Raw genomic sequence first — 21,283 nt, forward strand, 5'->3', positions numbered from 1 at the left:
ACCATGTCAAACCCATAATCACTTAGTAGGGTGTGATATTTTGGTATCCTGTAAAATATAATGAACACTCCCTTGTTCATAAGCTACAGTTAGCTTCTCTCTTTTACTATAGTCCTGCAAACAGAGCCATAAAAGAGGCTTAGTTTTTGAGTAGGTGGTCACGGAAAGGTAACATTTGTCACCATGTCTAGAAATGATCATTGGGGTGTTGTCAGCATGAAACCACAGCGTCAAACATGCGTGCGAAAAAAAATGACAGCCATTTTTCAAGATGGCGTATATTTCAGAATTTAACATTCATAACTCAGTAGCTGTTCCAGCTAGAAATGTGGTTTTTTGTGTCAAACCTTATGTTCATGGGGTCATAGAACATGAAAATAATATTTGTAAGATGATTTGGTGTACATTTTACCCAGATTAAAAAAAAAACCCACACAAATAATGGGTTATTTTCTTTGTAAAAACTGTCGAAATATTACCCTCGCTGTTTTCACAAGCTATATATCCGGTCCCATTTCCATCCCGTCTGTATTAATTATTATACCAAGGAACTCTACTTTCCTCTAAAACAGCTTAAATGGTAGGGGTTTAAACATTAGCCCATACATAATCAATGTTTTTAAGTAGGCCTCCTGATCCATCAACATGAGATGTTTGCCGCATCCGCTTTGACGGGCTTAGATATCTCTGTGTCTGTCTGTATTCCACTGTAGTGAACTCACTAAACTCATTCTTGGGACTCAACTCCTCTCCATCTATCAGACAGGTATATTAAGAATTCGTCACACACCCCACACCCGCGATCATCCAACCCCAGAAAGCATGGACTATTTTCCGACATACTGACATGTGCTGAACACTCTTTACCATTTCAACCGTTTGAAAGACCAACTAGTCGGCCTTCAGCACCACTAATATAATACCGATGTTGACCACGCTCTGTGCCCTGCAGCAATAATATATGTGGCATAGCATGATCACTAACGACATGGTCTCCATCATCAACTCAATCATGGACCAACCGAACAGCCGAATACGGCGGTAACCCAGCCTCTTCCGCCACTGTCACAGACTACTGAGATAACTATGGTCAACATGTCCTTGTGCAACTCTAATGCCGCTCCACAAGCACTAGAAAATTTAAACCCCACAATATACATGGACTATGCCCCCCCCCCCCCCCCCCCCCCCCCCCCCAACACACACACACATTTGCAACTCATGGCCCACCATATTGACCGAATAGGTTTTACTTTCAGCGCTATATTTTATCAGCTATCAACCCTGGATTCAACCCAGCACTGAGGATATGTGGCCACTACTCACTGGTTCAGGCCTGATGATTGGTGCAGACAAATGAATTCGTAGAACTGTTTACCTTAGTGGGTCCTACATCCTGTAGACTGGGATGTGTAACCTCCTCTGTACTCCTCCATACTCCCACTACGTGTACTTGGACAGTCTTCGTGACCTCAAGTTGGGCTTTACTGATATGGTGATCAATTAAGAAACTCCATAATTAATTGTCTGAGGAATATTAACTGTAATTGTTCCTTCAGTTTGAATAGTATGCACGCAGTTTTGAACGTGTCATCAGATGGTTTCATGATCCTCACACCATAATGAATAAGTCTAGTCATGTGAACTAATGTTACCTTGCCTGTATACCCCACTATTTAGGTGGCCCTGTTGGCAGGACTACTATGTGTTCTTTGTTTATTGGAAGATGCTACATAGGGGTACTTAGGGTCTAGTTTGTTTTTATTACGTACCCACAAATGTTATTTTTTTCTGGTGGAAAGCCTGCCCTAAAGTGAGTATTTGTACCTCTTCTTAGTGTGTGAATTAAAACAACAATTGTACTACCAAATATATATATATATATATATATATATATATATATATATATATATATATATATATATATATATATATGTATATCACTGATCAATATAATGGTCATTTAAGATCATTAAGTGTACGAGACGGGGGTTGGGGTGGAAGGGTTTAGGGGCGAGGCAACCGCTGTCCCCCTGCCCCATTGCTTGAGCAAATCCTCAAATTCAGGCAAAAATTATAAGAGATATTCGGGTAAAATGTGCTAACCTGAGGCCTTTTTACCATGCATTTCCATCATTCTGTTTAATTCGGACACAACCCAGTCTACCCCTCTACCAACAGAGATGTGAGACTGGATCAGCGAATATTTGGACGGAGTAGACGATGACGATGATGATACCGATGCTGATTCCAATACTGATGAAGATGATGAAGAAATTTGCACATTAATGCTAATCTTCACGTGTCGCCACTAAGGCCTCTCGATGTAACCCAATGTGTGTCTATTATTCATGTGTAGCGGTCTCTAGGGAAACCTGTGATTGTAATTTAGAAATAAATGAAAAACCCAACCACAATTTCGCTAATCCACACAAGTCCCTCTCGAATCGATGGACGGATGGATGTAGGCATGGACGTTTGTTTTCACTACAATATACTGCAAATGATTTGAAATATACTACTCAAATTTCGCTTGGGATATTGGGGACAACATGTTATGTAAATGCATTTATTGGATGAAATATCTAACTGCAGCCATGTATAATCGTATGGACCATCCAAACTACATAGTCTCATTGATCACCTGTTGCATAAATTTTAGATGTGCCAAAACTGCTCACCATGACATATATTTGGTATACCCCTAGCAAAGGTTGAGTAGTTTATTATATGACAGGTATTCAGGGTAGCATTGAACCATTCATTGGGCAATATTACACAATCTCTGTATCTTTATTAGCTTACATCCACATACTGACTAAAATAAAATCACAATAGATATCTTAAGGAATACAAACAATAAATATGTGTATTCAAATCAATTAATCTTTATTTTACAAAGAACATGATACCTTTTAAAGCGTAAATAAGGACATTTATAATATGAGTGTAAAGACGTTTTAGACAAACCAGAGTGTCTGTCAAAACAATATGTTAGTAAGAGAACTGTTGTTTAAAATTCGTCAGAGCACATGTCTAATTTCAAAATATTTGTTTTTATTACATATCCTCGAATTATTTTCAGATACAAAGCCTGCAGGGTTATAAAGGATGCTCGTATTGTAATAGACGGGTTCTGCTTCAAAACTTTCAATAAATAAAAATGTATTTAAAAATACACATGTATACTATTTTAAAAAAACCCTGTTTCTTTTTAGAAAACGAACTCAATACCCCTCAAAGAAATGTATTGAAAAAAACCCTGCTTCTTCTTGAGAAATGAACTCGATACCCCTCAGTACCGAGACTAGACAGCAAATTAATATCTGATTTTAGCTACATAAGCTTCTGTGAGCTATAGAACTATAGTCCGTCCCATTATTCTATTTTTAAAAAAATGTTTCAGTTTGGTTTGACGTAAAAAAAAAAAGAAATGTAAAAGGTTTGGGTTTTTTTTTGTTGTTGTTTTTTGAAAGAACAAAAAATAAAATAAAATGTGTAAAATTTACAAATCAATCAGCTTAAAAATAAATACTTGTAATACATTTTATAGTACAGAATTCGACTGATTACATTAAAAAAAAATATAAAGAAAAAACAAGAATAAAGGAAGAAAAAAAAGCTTCGTCTGTGATTTCTGCATTGAGAAAATACAAGTATACTCTAAATCGACAAATACTAATGCAAATATATGTAGGTCAGGGCCGGGTCAGTAGGACGGGACCGGGTCAGTAGGACACCGGCCCATGTCTAGATCATGGGAAAGTAGGTCACGGGGAAAATAGGTTACGGTCACGGAAAGTAGGTCATGGCCCCAGGTAGGCTACCATCTTCCAGATAACAACAATAAAATAAAATAATGCAAAAAATATACCTGCACCCCACAAAATAAATAAATAAAAATAAATGATTGTTTTTTAAATAAATAAATAATAATAATAATATAATCGAGAACAAAGTATGATTAAGTAAAACTGATTACAGTTTAACCTGCAAGTAGGCAGAACGAACAGTTACCTGCACAATACTGCGAAAATGACTGTGTCGCATGGATGGCTACGGAAATCGGTCCAACGGTAGCAACAGCAGCTTTCAGAGCAAATTCCGACATTCTTATTCCTCTGAACCCACGGATACGAGTGACAACGTTCCTCCGGTCATATTTGCACAGGCCTTCCTAAAACGTTAAACATTTACATACTATATTAATATAAACATTGATTCTGATACCTTCGCATTCCAGCGAGTGTCCCGTGATGAGTTTATCAAAGGCCACGCTTTGTACTGTCCTGCCTATTGGTGCATATACACGATCCCCTGCCTCGTTTTAGGCAAGAGTAGCCTATATGGACGCAGAGTTCTTACTAGGTGAACATTAAAGGTGGGCGGTTGCGCGACAACCAACCCTCCACGACCCCCCCCCCCCCCCCCCCCCCCACCACAAACAACAGAAAAGTCAAAAATTATTTTAAAAGAAAGAAAACAAAAGAGAGGAAGGCTTGGCTAGCATATTCGTCCATGAGCCCAGACCAGAAATTCAGTTTTTGGTACCATCCAAGGTGGCAAAATCTAGTAATGATTTTTACAATAGTCTATGTGTGTGAGAGATATTTTGATGTGATAGCCTTTGCGAATTGGCAGCTTAGTGGTGGATATCAGCTATTTTTCACCCTTACCGAGGATATTATTCGGAAAGTATGTAGACACAAACGTCGTAGGTCACAAAATTAATCTTTATAATCAACTTTTAAATTTAGACAAATCATACAGTGTAATTGAGGATGCCAAAGCAGTTAATAACATATCTGACTGTTTAAAAAAAAATGCCGAAAATCTCCACATTAACATGAATATGAAACTGCGCAAAACATAATATATATTATCAAACATTCTTTATATTATATAAAGGTAGTTTCTAACTGTTTGTAATGCAGTATTCTGATGGTGGTCTCAAGGGAAACAATTTCAGATAAATAATACTTAGTAATACTATGGAATGTTACAGTAGCTGAATCAGATCATCATTCACATTAAATATAATAAATATAGATCACTGACTGCGATCACGAAATGCTTAGACAGTTATCACAATGTGTATATTCTGTGTTGAAGCCCTTTCCAAAAGAATGACACTGACCTGATGATTAGCACAATATTAGAACTCATCACTGCACCAGAATAACAACTACAAGGCCAATCACGAAACTGCCCATGTGAGTCCCCACGTTCGAAATTGGAAGCCTCATCTTCCTGTGATTCGTGGTTACTGCAGGTCAGCAACGTGTGCATGGCTGTGCGTGTTAGTCCATTAGCCAGGCACACACTTGCAAGCCAGCAAATGCATCCAGTGACTGGCGAGTTTGCCATCATCACCTGTCCATCCAGTAAGTTTTGGCACCACAGAGTGAGCCTACACACAGCACTTCCAGACTGCTGCCTGGTAGTTGGCTCAAAGAATGTGCATGGGTCTCTATATGATTGCAGCTGACTGGACTCTCCTCTTTTAGTGCAGACGAGTTTATAGCAGAGATCATTCACAAGGGAGGCGGGATGTAACTCAGTCCGTAGAGCATTTATTCGCCTGAAATACCACCATGACTGGTATATCAAAGGTCGTGGCATGTGCTATCCTGTCTGCGGGATGGTGCATATAAAAGATCCTTTGCTGCTAATGGAGAAATGTAGCGGGTTTTCTCTAAGACTATATGTCAAAATTACCACATGTTTCACATCCAATAGCCGATGATTTTATAAATCAATGTCTTCTAGTGGTGTCGTTAAACAAAACAAATGTTTACTTTAGGTCATTCACCCGATCAGTTAGCCAGCTGCCAGCTGCAACATACACACGACAGGTGAACTCCCGTACCTTCGAAATTAGCTGTGGATTAAAATCTTGTGACTCGTCAAATTGAGGAAAAGTATCTTGCTGGGGTCTGTCATTTTGTTTACATCCTTCAGGGCATCCATCTTCCTTTGACTGGTGAAGGGCATGTAAAGACATTTAGGTCAGTTAGCCTGACACAGATGTCTCCCACTGAGGGTATTGGTTTAGTAATGTTAACAAACTGTGCAGTTCTGTCCTCCCGCACTCGGCTGCGACTATGACTGACTTGCAGCATGCAATGCGTGCAGGAGCAGCAATTGTCTGTTTCTTCTGTAGTTCTGCCATTCTGTATCAATTTATCTGTCATAGGCCACATACATAACTTGCAGCATGGCACGGTATCAGAGTAATTTGTTGTTGTTTAAATAATGTTTATTGGCCCCAGAAAACAAATATAGTAGTGCCAGGGTTGGGGCCCTGGTATCGCTACTTTACAATCATTTAATATGTTAAACATTGTATATAAGTGAATAGTGTGTATGTATGTATATGTATGTATATATAGACCTGCATAGTGACGTAACCTCGACGTCACAGAGTCCATTACGTCATCAGCTTTCCGTTGACGGTGTAATTAAATCTATATCTGATGAGTGAGAGCAATTCAACTCTCTCACGAAACAAGCCTGTCATGTAGAGATAAACATACACTTTTTAACGATGTATATATTACTACTCAAAAGAATTTAAGGGTCAGACGATATTTTTGACATTATTTTCTGAATGTCAATTATATTAGCTAGACCATAATGTCACGCATGGTATTGTTCCATTTTGACGAAAGTGGGTCTAAGCAACCCATAAATGAATTAAAATCCACTGTCATTGACACTGTCGACTAGTTCTAATAGCGAAAACATGCTTACATTTGTACGTAAATTAGGGCGAAAGCGAAAGGTCTGCTAAGTGCCCATAACTTGCTTTTTCACAAAGCGCTTTATTTGCACGCTTTGCACGTGTATTCCATGTTCCCAATGCTGAATTTCCATATAATTGGAGCTTGCGTTCGTGTACGGTGCACACTCCAAATTCGACAATGGCACGACTTCAACTGACTATCGCAGATCGAGGAAGGGCTATTGCTTGGCTTCAGGATGGCAATACGCAAAGAAATGTTGCTCTGAGACTTGGTGTCAGTCAGAGTGTTGTTGGCCGACTGTGGCAACGGTACCAAGCAACGAATTCTGTTTGAAATCGTCCACGTTCGGGAAGACCCCGAAGCACTACAAATAGTGAGGACCGCTACATCACCAATATGGCTCTACATCAACGCACAACCACTGCACGCCGATTACATGACAATCTGCGGACTGCGACTGGAACTCGAGTGTCTGATCAAACCATACGCAATCGTCTGAGAGCCAATAATCTACGCTGCCGTCGCCAGGCTGTTCGACCACCACTCCTACCACGTCACAGAACGGCCAGACGTCACTGGTGCACGCTTCATCTGCGGTGGCAACGTGTTCAGTGGAGTCGAGTGATGTTCACTGATGAGTCCAGGTTTAGTCTCCAGTTCAACGACGGTCGGGTTCGTGTCTACAGACGTCCTGGGGAGCGCTTCGCTGACGTTAACGTTAGACAACGTCACCGTTTCGGTGGTGGCAGCGTCATGGTGTGGGGCGGCATCTCTATCCACCACAGGACCCCCCTCTATGTAGTGGATGGCAATCTGAATGGAATCCGCTATCTGAATGAGATTATCCGGCCGTTGGTTCTCCCAGACCTTCAGCAGATTGGCGGCGGGGCAGTTCTGCAGGATGACAATGCCAGACCCCACCGCGCCAGGGTGGTAACGGACTTTCTCAGACAACAAGGTATCGCCAGGATGGATTGGCCAGCATATTCGCCTGACTTGGCCCCAATAGAGAACGCCTGGGACGAATTAGGCAGGAGAGTTCGGGATAACCATGCCCCTCCGGCCAACCTTCATGATCTGGGTCAACTTCTTATGGCAGAGTGGCAGGCCATTCCCCAAGAGTTCTTCAGACGTCTGATCAACAGCATGAGGCAACGATGTGTCGAGTGTATTCGCGCCAGGGGTGGATTCACACACTATTAAACGAATGTTCTAATGTGTAAAATCCATGTTTGACAACCTTCAACTTTGACAGCATGTCATGTGACTTTCTTGTATACAGTGACGTTTATTGTGTGTTTTTTTGTAAATATGGAACAATAAATAAAAAATTTGGTGTAGTTTACATCATCAATCTAATACACTCTGAAAACTTATTTGGTTATAAATTTTTGACCCTTAAATTCTTTTGAGTAGTATATAATATATATATATATATATATATATATATATATATATATATATATATATATATATACTAGTATATGTATATATATCACATTAATCGAACAGTAATAAGGCCAAAAAATAATAATATATGTGTTTCAGGTGTCATCTCTGGAAAAAATAGGGTAGGTAGGTAGTTCTTGTTTTTTTTTTAGTTTTTTTTTTTTTTTTTTTTAAATCGTGTTCTTGACATAATGCATATAACCTGTCTGCAAAAATCGCGGTAGATGTGGGGTTTTTTTTTTGGTAGTCAATTTTTTTTAGAGTCCCAGCGTAAAATTAGGGTCGGTCGGGAAATCGAAAACACACAATTTTTTTTACGCCCAATGGACATAGATACATGCAAAACATAGTTTATCGTTTTATGGGGTTAACAGAGAAGCTAGAAATAATAAAAATAAAGAGAAGGAAGGAGAGAAAGAAAGAAGAAAGAAAGATTGGAGGAAAGGAAAAGTAAATTAATTTAAAGAATAAACTGAAATAGAAAATAGTATATTTATCATTTATTGTCATCATCACCACTACCATCATTATCATTACTACTATTGTATTATTATTTCGTACGTATAGGGATAATGTATAAGATGTAATTTAACTTAAAAACAAAACAGAATAGTAAAAGAAGATGGAAAGAAAAAAAGAGTGCTTTGAAGGGTAAGAAACATGTTGTGTATGGAAGAGATGAAAAAACATTGAAAGAAGACAGTATTGTGAAAAACAATTAAGAAAGGTTGCTTTGGACGAAAATCTATTTCCAGACAAGCTAAATTTCTGCTTTTTTCCTGTTGATAAAAAGTGATATTGTTAAGTTTTATTCAATGAAAAGGTCAAGCCAAGGAATCCATTTTTATGGAATGTTTCATAGCTACAATTTTTAAAAAGAATATATTTTTCGATATCAAATTTAGTTTTTAATATATTTTTAATGCTATATATATTTAAAAATTGTTTCTGTATTTGCATACTGTATATATAATACTTGATGTTTATAGTTAACCAATTTATGAAGCTGCTGTTTTTGTTATTAACTATACCAAATACGACAATATCTTTGCTGAAATTTATTTCGTTTCCTGTTTTACTTCTTTCCATAAATTATGAACTTTGTCACACTTAAAAAATAAATGTAATTGCTACAAAACTACAAACATTATAATCAATATAATGAATCATATGTAGAATGTGTTAGTCGCCAGGATTCTGTGCAAGATTCTATATTGAAACCATGCTAAAGATGTATCTTTCACGCTATGGAAAGGGAGAGTATAAAACGTTTCCCATTCCTGTATATTATATATAAATCCCTCATTTGCATTTTTATTTGTGCTTTTTGGTATTAGTATTCTAGTATTCAGTATATATGTTTGCTGCCACTTTTGTCGTTTAACAACATGCTTAGTTTAAACGGGAAAATGGAATTTTTAATGATGTAAAAATATCATCCGTTAAGTTGTTTAAGTTATGTATAAAGGATTTAGTAGTATTTATTAAAGAAGAAGAAGAAACAGTCTTATTTAACGACACACTCAACACACAGACATATGGTTAAGGACCACACATATATTGAGAGAGGAAACCCGCTGTCGCCACTTCATGGGCTATTCTTTTCGATTAGAAGCAAGGTATCTTTTATATGCACCATCCCACAGACAGGGTAGTACATATCACGGCCTTTGATATGCCAGTCGTGGTGCACTGGCTGGAACGAGAAATAGCATAATGGGCCCACCAACATCACACGCTGACGGGTGAAGAATTTACCTAATCGTTGATAAGTTGAATGTTGAACATCACCGACTGTTGCAGTAGCTGAGACCATCTCCTCTTTATTATATTTGTTGAGTAACCTCTGCAAACGTCCGTCTGATTCTAACTTCACATAACAGCTTTCATGCCATTCATTTCTGATTCTAACTTCACATAACAGCTTTCATGCCATTCATTTCTGCATTCTAACTTCACATAACAGCTTTCATGCCATTCATTTCTGCATTCTAACTTCACATAACAGCTTTCATGCCATTCATTTCTACATTCTCCCAATCATGGTCTGAAATGTTCTCTACTCGACTGATGATAGGCAAATTATCTCGGTCTCTAAAACAAATTTCGTTTGGAAGCAGCATCACGGATCCATTTCTTCCCAACATCGGTGTCTACAATAGCCTGTAAATTGTGTTGTTCTTGACAAGATGATACAATAGGAATAATCAAAATTGACTGAGGATTTGTTTTTCTCTTTAGTGTTACGACGTGTCCAACCATACTTATGGTGATAATTGGTGGTAAATGATTTTTACACATATGTTGCTATGGTAAATGTTGTCCAACATTGTTAAAACTGTTCCAGGGTATTTAGTATAAAATAACTAGTAAATGACTTTACAAGCAGATATCCGACGTCATTAACTAATTATATTTATCCTGCAGACTATAAAAATTAAAAGGAAAAGCTATTATTTCTGTTATTTGAGCCACATTGTACGATGACCTAGTGCGTGAGACGTCACATGAGAGTGACGTCATAAGTCATATCCTAGTAGTAGCAGGATATGACTTTGCTTTATCCGTCATCGTAATAGGTCAATAGAAACAATGGTTTCAGGATAACAGTGATTAACCTGTTACTTGTGCTATTATTCTGACGTAATAAAACTACCAAGTTATATTTTTTTATTTAAGTATGTCAAAGTATAGGCGATTGATCACTTAGCCTACCAATTTTGTTTTATATATGCCAATATTTCACGATCATGGCATTAAGGTGAAAACAACACTTTCTATTTCTATTACAATTGTATGGTATTTCAAATTTTACATGCCTCATAGTCACAACAAATGGACTTACACACTGCTGATTCTGAGAGTTTAGGCTCCATAGATGATTTTAGATGAAAACTTATGTTTGACCTTACTTGACCTTTTGACCTCAATATTTTTATTGTGTGTATCAAACATACAAATGGATACTGGTATGGGACACAATAGAGGCTGTTAAAATACTGTTAAATTACGTTACGGTAACTGTTTTAAGCAACTGTAGTTTTTCGTAAGTTGCGTTTCCGTACACATCGCGGCTTGTTACCTTTGATGTCCAGTGTGCAGACTGATCAATTTTTGTGTGCGAAAAAAAGTGTGCTGTAAAATATAGTAGGATGTGAGATCAATACAGAGGGACGTAGAAAAATAGGGGGGGGGGGGGGCAAACCACGAAAGCGGGGTGGCAAAATACAATATCCCCGCCTGCCCCGCTTAAATGGAGAAACGAGAACACTGTCAGATGTAGCAGGTTGTTTCTCTTTTCCGTCTTCTCTCCCTGCCTCTCCACCTCCACCTCTCTCTCTCTCTCTCTCTCTCTCTCTCTCTCTCTCTCTCTCTCTCTCTCTCTCTCTCTCTCTCTCTCTCTCTCTCTCTCTCTTTCTCTCTCTCTCTCTCTCTCTCTCTCTCTCTCTTCTCTCTCTCTCTCTCTCCTCTCTCTCTCTCTCTCTCTCTCTCTCTCTCTCTCTCTCTCTCTCTCTCTCTCTCTCTCTCTCTCTCTCTCTCTCTCTCTCTCCCCCCCCTCTCTCTCTCTCTCTCTCTCTCTCTCTCTCTCTCTCTCTCTCTCTCTCTCTCTTTCTCTTTCTCTCTCTCTCTCTGAAGACTGGAAATAGTCATTTAAAATGTACTAATGAATACAGCAGGTACGCCTTTGCTTGAGAAATTAAACACATAAATAATATATAAAAGACCCCTTGCTGCTTTCCGTTAAGAGTTGGCTGTGTGGTCGCTGTGAGTTTAGTCTATCACATAAATATATAAAAGACCCCTTGCTGCTTACCGTTAGGAGTTGGCTGTGTGGTCGCTGTGAGTTTAGTCTATCACATAAATGATATTTTTAAAGACCCCTTGCTGTTTACCGTTAGGAGTTGGCTGTGTGGTGTGAGTTTACTTTATCATATAAATGATATATATATATATATATATATATATATATATATATATATATATATATATATGTATATACTTGCTGTTTTCCGGTAGGAGTGGACTATGTGGTCACTGTGAATGGTTTTAGTCTCTGTAGACTAAGTGTTAAAATAACTATGTGTTAGACACCAAGTAGTCATGGGTGTTTATTATTTTGTGTTTGTTTGGTTTTCTTCTATCGTATACTAAGACAAAACTCACAAGTATTCACACAGTGATTAAAAGACAACGTTTGACAAAATGAACAATGTGAAATATGTCAAATTAACATTACCTTTGCCTTGTATGAGTAGACGTTTTCAGACTCAATGCCTTTCACTTGGATGTATCGGTAAGCCAAATCAGCTACGCCGCCACCACAGCCAAAATACGTACAATCTATAAGCTGTTGTTCACTGAGAGAGATCAGCTTTCGTTTTCTTTTGAAATATTGACCTTCTATAGAACCTGTCTATTGAGAAGAAAAACAGAATAGAAAAAGAAAAGAAATAGCAAAATAAACATAACAGAATTCATCTGAATATAGACATACGGTATAGGTCATATAACAGATTAAATGAACTTTTCAAAACGGCCGTTCTTTGTGGTGAATCAAATGCAGTATGACATATCCAGAGGGCAGTCACACTTTAAAAGTGAGGTAAGTCTTGGCCGATAGCGTCTGGACTCCATCCTTGTGAAGAGGTGAGGCTGCCTTCCTCATACGAGGAGTTGAGGTTGGGGGTGGCGATGCTTTGGGGCTCGCCGGATCTTCCACGTGTATGATATGTTCTATGGCCTTCACATGGGGCAGCTAAACAGAAGAGACTGCCACTGGTAGTTGAGCTGCCAGTTCCGGTCCCCCCATGAGTCGCCCCTAGAGTGTTCTTCGTTTCGGATTCTGACACAGAACCTGTTGCCGCTCCTGGCGTATCGTTTCTAGCCGGGGACGACGACACAGAAGAGGTCGCCACTGGTGGTTGAGCCGCCAACTTTGATCCCCCATCCCGTGCATCCCCAGCGTGTGTCTCCTCTTTGGTTTAGTTATGGCACGTGAAGTAGATATGCGCTAATTCAGAAAGAAAGAAATGTTTTATTTAATGACGCACTGAACACATTTTATTTACGGTTATATAGCGTCAGATATATGTTTACGGAAACCCGCTGTCGCCACATGGGCTACTCTTTTCGATTAGCAGCACTGGCTGGAACGAAAAATAGCTCAATGGTCCCACTGACGGGGATCAATCCCAGACCGACCACACATCAAGCGAGCGCTTTACCACTAGCCTATGTCCCGCCGCCGCTAATTCAGAGCAACGATACTATATTTAGTAACATACGATACTATATTTAGTAACATCCTCAGATCGGTGCCTTCTCCAACCACTGCAGTAACATTGTTTTTTGCACACTGTTTGACAATCGGTAAGTCAGCATCAGCTTTTGCATAAATGCCTCTGCACGTTTTCTGCAAAGAGCACAAATAAAATGCTGCTTGTTGTCTTTGTTTGGTAAAAATTGCTCCTTTAATAGATCACATCAAGCACAAAATAAACAGCATTCCCTTTTCGTCCCTTTGTTATTGGTCTTGTCATGTATCTGTCAAAGACAACAGCTTTGGGATAATGATTGGTAACAAAATGAATGTAAGACTCAATGATGCTCTGAAATGTCTCCACGCCTTTAGTCGGCAAAGTAAGGAGCTTCCATCAATTACATACTGTACGCCATTTGGTATTGACGGACTGGGGCCGTTACTATTGGATGAACAAGTTACCAAAGCTCATCAGCCAGTGCAGCCTTGTTTGGCTGCCTCAGGAAGTCTGGTCACTCAAACAAAGAAGAGAAAGATGCATAGTTCGCATGGAAAAAGTTATTTTATGTCATCATAGGTGATAGTGGCTGCTGTTATGAAGTGTTGGAAAAGATGTTGCGGGTCGATTGATACTGGCCAGCCATCCAATTTGACAGACCTTTTTGCGGCTGGTCCTGATCCACTTTTTCCAGGGTAATCTCTGCTGCTGTTAGACCTTTCATGGCTTAGATAATTTCAAGACTGACTGTCTTTGCCTTGTTAACGATGACAGATGAATGTCGTATGACACTACTAGCAATGTTTCTTAGGATGCAAATGAATTTCTTTTTCAATAGGTAGGAGTTAATCACAACCATATCTTCTGTGTCCTAACAAGTCAACAAAACGGTACGTTCGTTTCTTCAGTTCTTAAACCTGATGTGACTCGTTAAGTATTAGTAACTACCTGCTCACTGGAGGCTGTATTCAATAGGATCATAGATCAAAATGGCTGCGTCACATGCTTACCGTTTTGTTAATTAAATATACCAATATATTAGTTGATATTAATCAGTAACAGGCATTAAGTATCGTTGAATATGCATACCAGTCCAACCTTGTGTGGTCATCCCTTTAACCAAATTTAGTGTTAATTTTCACGGGTGGAAACTAGGGTCTGCCACTTTAAACGTTTTCATTTCAAGGAATTGTATGAACAGTAAGTGATACTTAGCAGTAAGTGATGCTTAATATTGTCACCCCAAAAAGCCTTTTCTGATCATCCCGTGCTCCACGTAAGTAAATTACAGCTATCAGGTTTTTCTTCTTTTTTTAGTGGATTTGTTTTTATGCTATTTGTTTCCGTAATAAATTTCGTAGCTAATGAATAATTGAAACATAAATAAATAATAAAAAATGTCCCAGTTGCAAAACGGTAAACCAATTCGGATAGAACGTAAAGCGATATTTACAAAAATGCTGCGAGGCAAAATTAATTTATCCTGCAAACACTATATGTATTGTTAAAATATGGTACTAGATACATTTCTATAGTTCGGTTACTCGTCAGATATAGCTTTTTGGTACGGAATTACTTTTACACTAGTTATGATCAGTACAGGAACGCTGTATTGTAGAAAGCAACATATGCTTTACTTTTCAATTGATAGTTATGATTTTTAAAAACCGGTTTGAAGATAATTTGTATTTAAAAAGTACGAAATAAATTGTTGCTATTGAAGAACTATTTTGTTTTCATGTATAGATATCATAATTATTTGTAGGCGACAAGGTATTAAACACGGGTGGACGTACCCAGGTTGTAAATTAAAACAGATCATTTGATTAACTTGTCGTTATTATGTGGATTGCAGGACAACTAAAGTAACTGGTTACTGTCTTAAGATATGCTTTTTTCCTGCTCAGGTCGAATGGCGAATGCCGTTCGGCAGAGTCTCGCGGCCATCGCTATTCTAACTTTTGCAGAATAAAACTGATATCTTAAGACAGTAACCTGTTATCTATATATCAGCCAACTGGAATACTAGAAATAGGTTGTGTTTGTTGATATATGGCATATATATATATATATATATATATATATATATATATATATATATATATATATATATATGTGTGTGTGTGTGTGTGTGTGTGTGTGTGTGTGTAAATATGTGCGTGGGGCAGGCACGAATTTAGGGGGATGGTGCTGAGGTTGCGTAGCCCGAGTACTATGACTGTAAGAGAGCTACGCGGACATTTGGAAGGTTAACGAGAGCGTATAACCTTCCAAACGTCCGTCTAGCTCTCGGACAGTCACAGTACTCGAGCTATGGGGTGTGCACCTACTGATTTTGAAGTGCCTCGAAAAATCCAGTATATGTCAAATGAATACAATGCATTTTTTCCTTTTAGATGGGACATGTAAACAATGATTTTTCTAAATGTTTATTTGTACAACAAACGTAAACACTACATACCGCACTGAATGACCAACATGATCCGCAATTTCCCTACAAAACAAAAGAGAAAAGGACAAGCAAACGTCTATAAATACACGTTTACACGATCGTAATATATACTGTTAAAAATAAGTAGGGAATATTCCATTTCAAATAAGAATAATTATAGAATGAAATGAGATATAAAACTCAAAATAAGTGCACAGTGTGCAAAGAGCATGAAAAAACCCCGCACCGATTGTTTTGATCGCGAAGCACGTGACGTGACGTTGCACATGTGAAGGGTGTGATTTGAAATTGAACACTTTGTGTGTACATTGTGGGCACACTGTGGCAATATTCTTTGTTGTTTGTTACTGGAACACTAAATCATAACCTTGCTGTCACATTCTTTACAACATTGTGTAACATTTCAACAATGCGACGTCTCCAACGTCAGGAACTCTCAGGGCTGTAGGCATGCTCCAAGTTGGCACTACCCAGCGAATTATGGCTTGTAGACTTAATGTATCACAATCAAACCAGAAATGTGGATGACCGCCCCAGTTCAGGACGGCCAAGGGCGACAACTCCGGTTGAGGACTACTTCATTAAAACTTACACGTTGAGGAATCGAAGGAGCTACTCTCGGCATACTAACTCAAAAACTATATATAGCTTCCCTTTTATTGTTTGACGGACGTTCAAAATTGCATCTAACTTCCTGCAAAAAAAACTGCGCACCATTTCCTATTGGCTATTAATCCTACGGGATATTCCAAATTTCATAGCACAAAACCACCATCCGCCTGTTACCGACTCCGGTCGGACTGCTGGTGCTCCTATTGGCTATTAATCTTACGGGACATTCCAAATTTCATAGCACAAAACCACCATCCGCCTTTTACCGACTCCGGTCGGACTGCTGGTGCTCCCTTGCACCTGCCAGTGCAGGACGTTCCCCTCCACCCACCCCACCCCTTTCCTGTCCTGAATTGAGGATCCGGCCGAGGCCGGCACCTATGCCCACGATAGGCGTGCGCTACAACAACTCGTTCGGAATGTGCACGTTAAACACGCTGACCTGACCTGACCTCAGGAATCGAGGTCAATCAGCCAATCAAATCGCAAGAGAACTCCATGTTACAATTGGGGGGACAGTGTCTGGTCAGACTATTCGTAACAGACTGCATAGAAGTAACATCCACGCATGTCGACCCTACATTACCCCACATTTGACTGCGAGACACATTGCTGCCAGACATCAATGGTGTACACATCGTAGACATTGGGCTAACAGGCGTTGGGCTCGAGTAATGTTTTCAGATAGTCTAGATTCACACTAGACTTCTATGATCGACGACAGCGTGTCTGGCGACGTCCCAGTGAACGCTACGGCAACGTCAACGTTCGTCCTCATGACCGATTTGGAGGAGGGTCCGTTATGGTTTGGGGTGGCATCATCATGACTGCCAGAACCCAGCTGCATATTGTTCATGGGAGGATCGCTGGGCAGTACTACTGTGACAACATCCTTGCACCGATCGTTGTGTCCTTTGTACGTCAGGCTGGACGCCATTTTGTTTTTCAGGACGACAACGTCCGTGCTCACCAGAGTCTACTGATCACTGCGTATCTGCAGCAACAGGACATCACCATACTACCCTGGCTAGCCCTAAGCCCAGACCCATTGAGCACGTGGGACATCATCGGACGATGTATCCGAGAACATCAACGTCAGCCATCGAACTTGGCTAGGCACCGCTCTGCAAGAGGAATGGGACAGGATCTCCTAAAATGTTTTTGGATGTTTAATCAGGAGCATACCACGTCGGATTCGTGCGTGCTTGGCGAAATAATCTTCTACCCGTTACTAGTGCAAATATTGAAAACGTCAAATTGACAAGCACCACCCCTGCTGCCTATCTGTGCCTATATCACTATCCTGGTTATAATCTTTAATGTCAATCCCTTGTCACACGAGTCCTTGTGTTGTACAATTAATTAATATTGCAATAAAAATTAAGACATCTCTGTTATATTGTGTTATATTTGTATATTCCCTATTTATTTTGAACAAAACAATTGTTCGGAAGACAATATGTGGGATAGACAGACAGACAGAAGGTTGGACACAAAACCTAAATACTCCCAGTGAACCAAAACGACAAACTGAGTTAAGAGACTGTAAAAACATTTAAAACAAATATTATCATTAATCAGTGAAAAAATTGTTTTAAGAAACATTTAAGAACTGACCTCAGCTACGTTTTGCTTCATGCAAGTATGTAAATTGTTTAAATGTATAATGAACGTGAGATTTCCAGAAATTCCTAGTGATAACATAGTTGCCCAAATAAACAAGATACTTGCAGAAAAGTGGGGCAGGGTGGGGTTACGAGCCGTGTCTTATTGTTGTTTGGATCATCGAGATTGAACGCAAAAAATCCAGCACCATTCAGCCAATCAGATTGCCATAAAGTGTATAGATGCTACTCTACCTCGATGAGACTAGACGTTGTTAGCTGTGAGGTTGGAACGCTAATGATGTCCATGAAAACAGGGGTACTTTTCGTTTAGAAAGGGATGTTCAGTTCCTCCTTCCCAACCATGTACACAAACAAACTCACTTATAACGTGTACTCATACGGGCTTGTCTCCGCCCCCCCCCCCCCCCCCCTCTCTCTCTCTCTCTCTCTCTCTCTCTCTCTCTCTCTCTCTCTCTCTCTCTCTCTCTCTCTCTCTCTCTCTCTCTCTCTCTGACCTGGATACTAACCAGTTTAAGAAAGGCATTAATTTTCTTTTCTTAATAGAGCTGATATCACAATAACTTATATCAACAATTCATTTGCACCTCTACTGACCTGGTTCAATATGCATTATGACTTATGAAGTTAATTAAAATGTCATTAATTATAATATCCCACATCAACAATTCACTTGAACCTCTACTAATCTTGTTCAATATGCATTACGACTTACGAAGTTAATTAAAATGTCAATAATGATAACAACCTATATCAACAATTGACTTGTACCTCTACTGACCTGGTCCTTAACCGGAGTCACGTATCCATACCTTCTCCAGTCAACACTTCTTGGTAAGCGGACTTTAGGATCTTCCACATAACGTTTGCAACGTTTTCCTTTTGGTGCCTCATAATTTACAAATCCATTGTAAGCCTGGAATTCGTCTTTGGTCTGTTAAATATTCAACAAACAACATTTGAATGATTTCAAATGTATGTGTACAAACAAATGAGGGGAAAATATATATGTAAAATTTTGTTGTTTTGAAGCTATAATTTCTGGTATGTTTTTCAATAATTTAACCATTTGGAATAGACCGACGCGTTTCTCACGACTGCCACTTTTCAGTGACGGATCAAGAAAATCCATTTAGGGTAGGGAATAACATGAGGCGGAATGCCAAGGGAAGTTTGGGGGAGGTTTGGAGGGGATGAAAATTAATATATAATAATTTATAACTGTCGCAAAACAATTGGGGGGGGGGGGGGGCAGCTGGCCCCTGGGGCCCCATAGATCCGGCTGTGTGTGTGTGTGTGTGTGTGTGTGTGTATGTGTGTGCGTGCGTTTATTTATTTAATAGTGTATGATCTAATAAATTAATTTAACAATGGCGCCCTGCATCATTCAGTGGCCTGAAAAGGTATATTGGATATTATTTACTCGGGCTACTTTTCTCAATTCCATCGGACATGGGACCCTGGTAAAACATCCCAGATAAATCCCTGGAACTTATATTAAGTACAAGTATACAACAAAGAACATTGTAAAAGCAGACAAAACGAAGAAACATTTTAAAGGTGATTTGTTTAGCATTTGAAGTAACGAAGTAGCAACGTTTTGAATTACAAGTCAATTTCATGGTCGGTACATCCTTCCTCACCAACTCCACTCCACTCCATTGCGTTTGTATTAAAAAAAAGTACTTTTGGTGATTAAACAAATCTGGCCCATGACACAATATCAGTAAACAACACTACAGACATCATAGATCTATAGATGCGCCCTTGATATTAATATAGATATGCAAAGGGAGTGGGGTTTCCAAAGCTATTAAAAAGGAAAATAACGGTGTAACTGACCATATCAGCAAACTGGTTGATGTCCAAGGAGTAGCTCTTTTCTCGGTTGTTGAACTTGATGTTATGCAGTTCAATAATTTTAACATTCTCCATGAAGATGGCTTTATGACCTTGTTCAATCTCGGGACTCTCGTACGATTTGCCTGCAAGGAGATATGTATTACAGATTATAGGAACGAACAAGACTAGAAATAATAGTACAGAATCACTTGATAATTACACGGCAGATATTAATGAATCTTTTTTTCAGTGTTTTTCGTGAGTACTTGCGTCTGACGTTCTTTAGATGCATCACGTTTATGTTGCTTTTTTCGATCGAAATTATTCCCACTGTGTTATGGAGAGAGAGAGAGAGAGAGAGAGAGAGAGAGAGAGAGAGAGAGAGAGAGAGAGAGAGAGAGAGAGAGAACTGACCATATTGAATCTTGAATTGTTCCCAGGTTTCGTTGTACGGGAAGTACGACGTCTTGGCACTCTTGTTCTGGAACATCCTCACCTCGGTCATGGTTTCCTCCTGGGTCATGGTTTCCTCCTGGGACCTCACGGCTGGAGACATGCTAAACATCTCTACAAACTGGAGCCTGGCCGAGGATGCGGCCACAAGACCGAGGAATACTGCTATTGCAAACATGCTTAGTAACGTTCAGTCTGGAAACACAAACTCAACTGAAGATATTTAGCTCAAACACGTTTTATTAATATATATATATATACAGCTAGTATCAGACTCAGTGACAAATCCTAACAATTTTAATTGTTTTGATAACAATAACGTTCACACAATTCTGGAACAGGACGTCTGTTTTATAAACACCAAATGCGGGAAGATGTGTTTATCTTCCTGGTTTGGGTCTGACTCAAAAAACAAACATCATGAATTGTCTGACCCTGATTAAAAAAACAAAAAACAAAATACAGTATCGTGTCAAGCCTAAAACAACATAACTAAAGGATGGTGGCGTAAAACAAAGCGGGGGGGGGGGGGGGGGGAATTCAGCACGCGGTACTATAGGTTATTCTCGTTAGTAAAGGACACTTTTTCTTACTTTTTGGAGGTGGAGGGTCAAGTACCTTAATGGGATAGAAAAAACAATTCCAGGACATTTTGATGTACCGGTCACCTGTGAGGTTGCCTAGAACGTTGATCAAGTTCAGCTTCCAATCGTGAGATTCACGACCTGAAACTATAACAGACAATGTTAACGGACAATTGGTCTGGTGTTCGTTGTGTATAAGGCCCCAAACAAACACAAGCTGTGTCTGGGTCTCGTGAATCTGGCATCTATTCCATGTCATCTA

The 21,283-nt window shown here is 39.2% G+C and overlaps 1 protein-coding gene across 2 annotated transcripts in view; it reads right to left on the reverse strand.

Moving 5' to 3' along the window:
• The window catches only part of LOC121372586 (procathepsin L-like), a 28,355-nt gene extending 7,672 nt beyond the window's left edge, over positions 1-20,683 (reverse strand). The window contains exons 1-6 of one of the 2 annotated variants that reach the window (XM_041498990.1): positions 20,399-20,683; positions 19,985-20,127; positions 18,914-19,076; positions 15,915-15,947; positions 12,433-12,605; positions 4,018-4,177 (exon numbers count right to left, since the gene is read on the reverse strand). In XM_041498990.1, coding sequence (XP_041354924.1) covers positions 4,018-4,177; positions 12,433-12,605; positions 15,915-15,947; positions 18,914-19,076; positions 19,985-20,127; positions 20,399-20,615 — 889 coding nt within the window. In that variant the 5' untranslated portion in view covers positions 20,616-20,683. Of the gene's footprint in view, positions 1-4,017; positions 4,178-12,432; positions 12,610-15,914; positions 15,948-18,913; positions 19,077-19,984; positions 20,128-20,398 lie in introns of both variants that reach the window. The other variant, XM_041498991.1, reaches the window with a different exon arrangement.
• Positions 20,684-21,283: the final 600 nt, after the last annotated feature.

The sequence above is a fragment of the Gigantopelta aegis genome, chromosome 4 (assembly GCF_016097555.1).
Source record: "Gigantopelta aegis isolate Gae_Host chromosome 4, Gae_host_genome, whole genome shotgun sequence".
In the NCBI taxonomy this organism is placed as follows: Eukaryota; Metazoa; Mollusca; class Gastropoda; order Neomphalida; family Peltospiridae; genus Gigantopelta; species Gigantopelta aegis.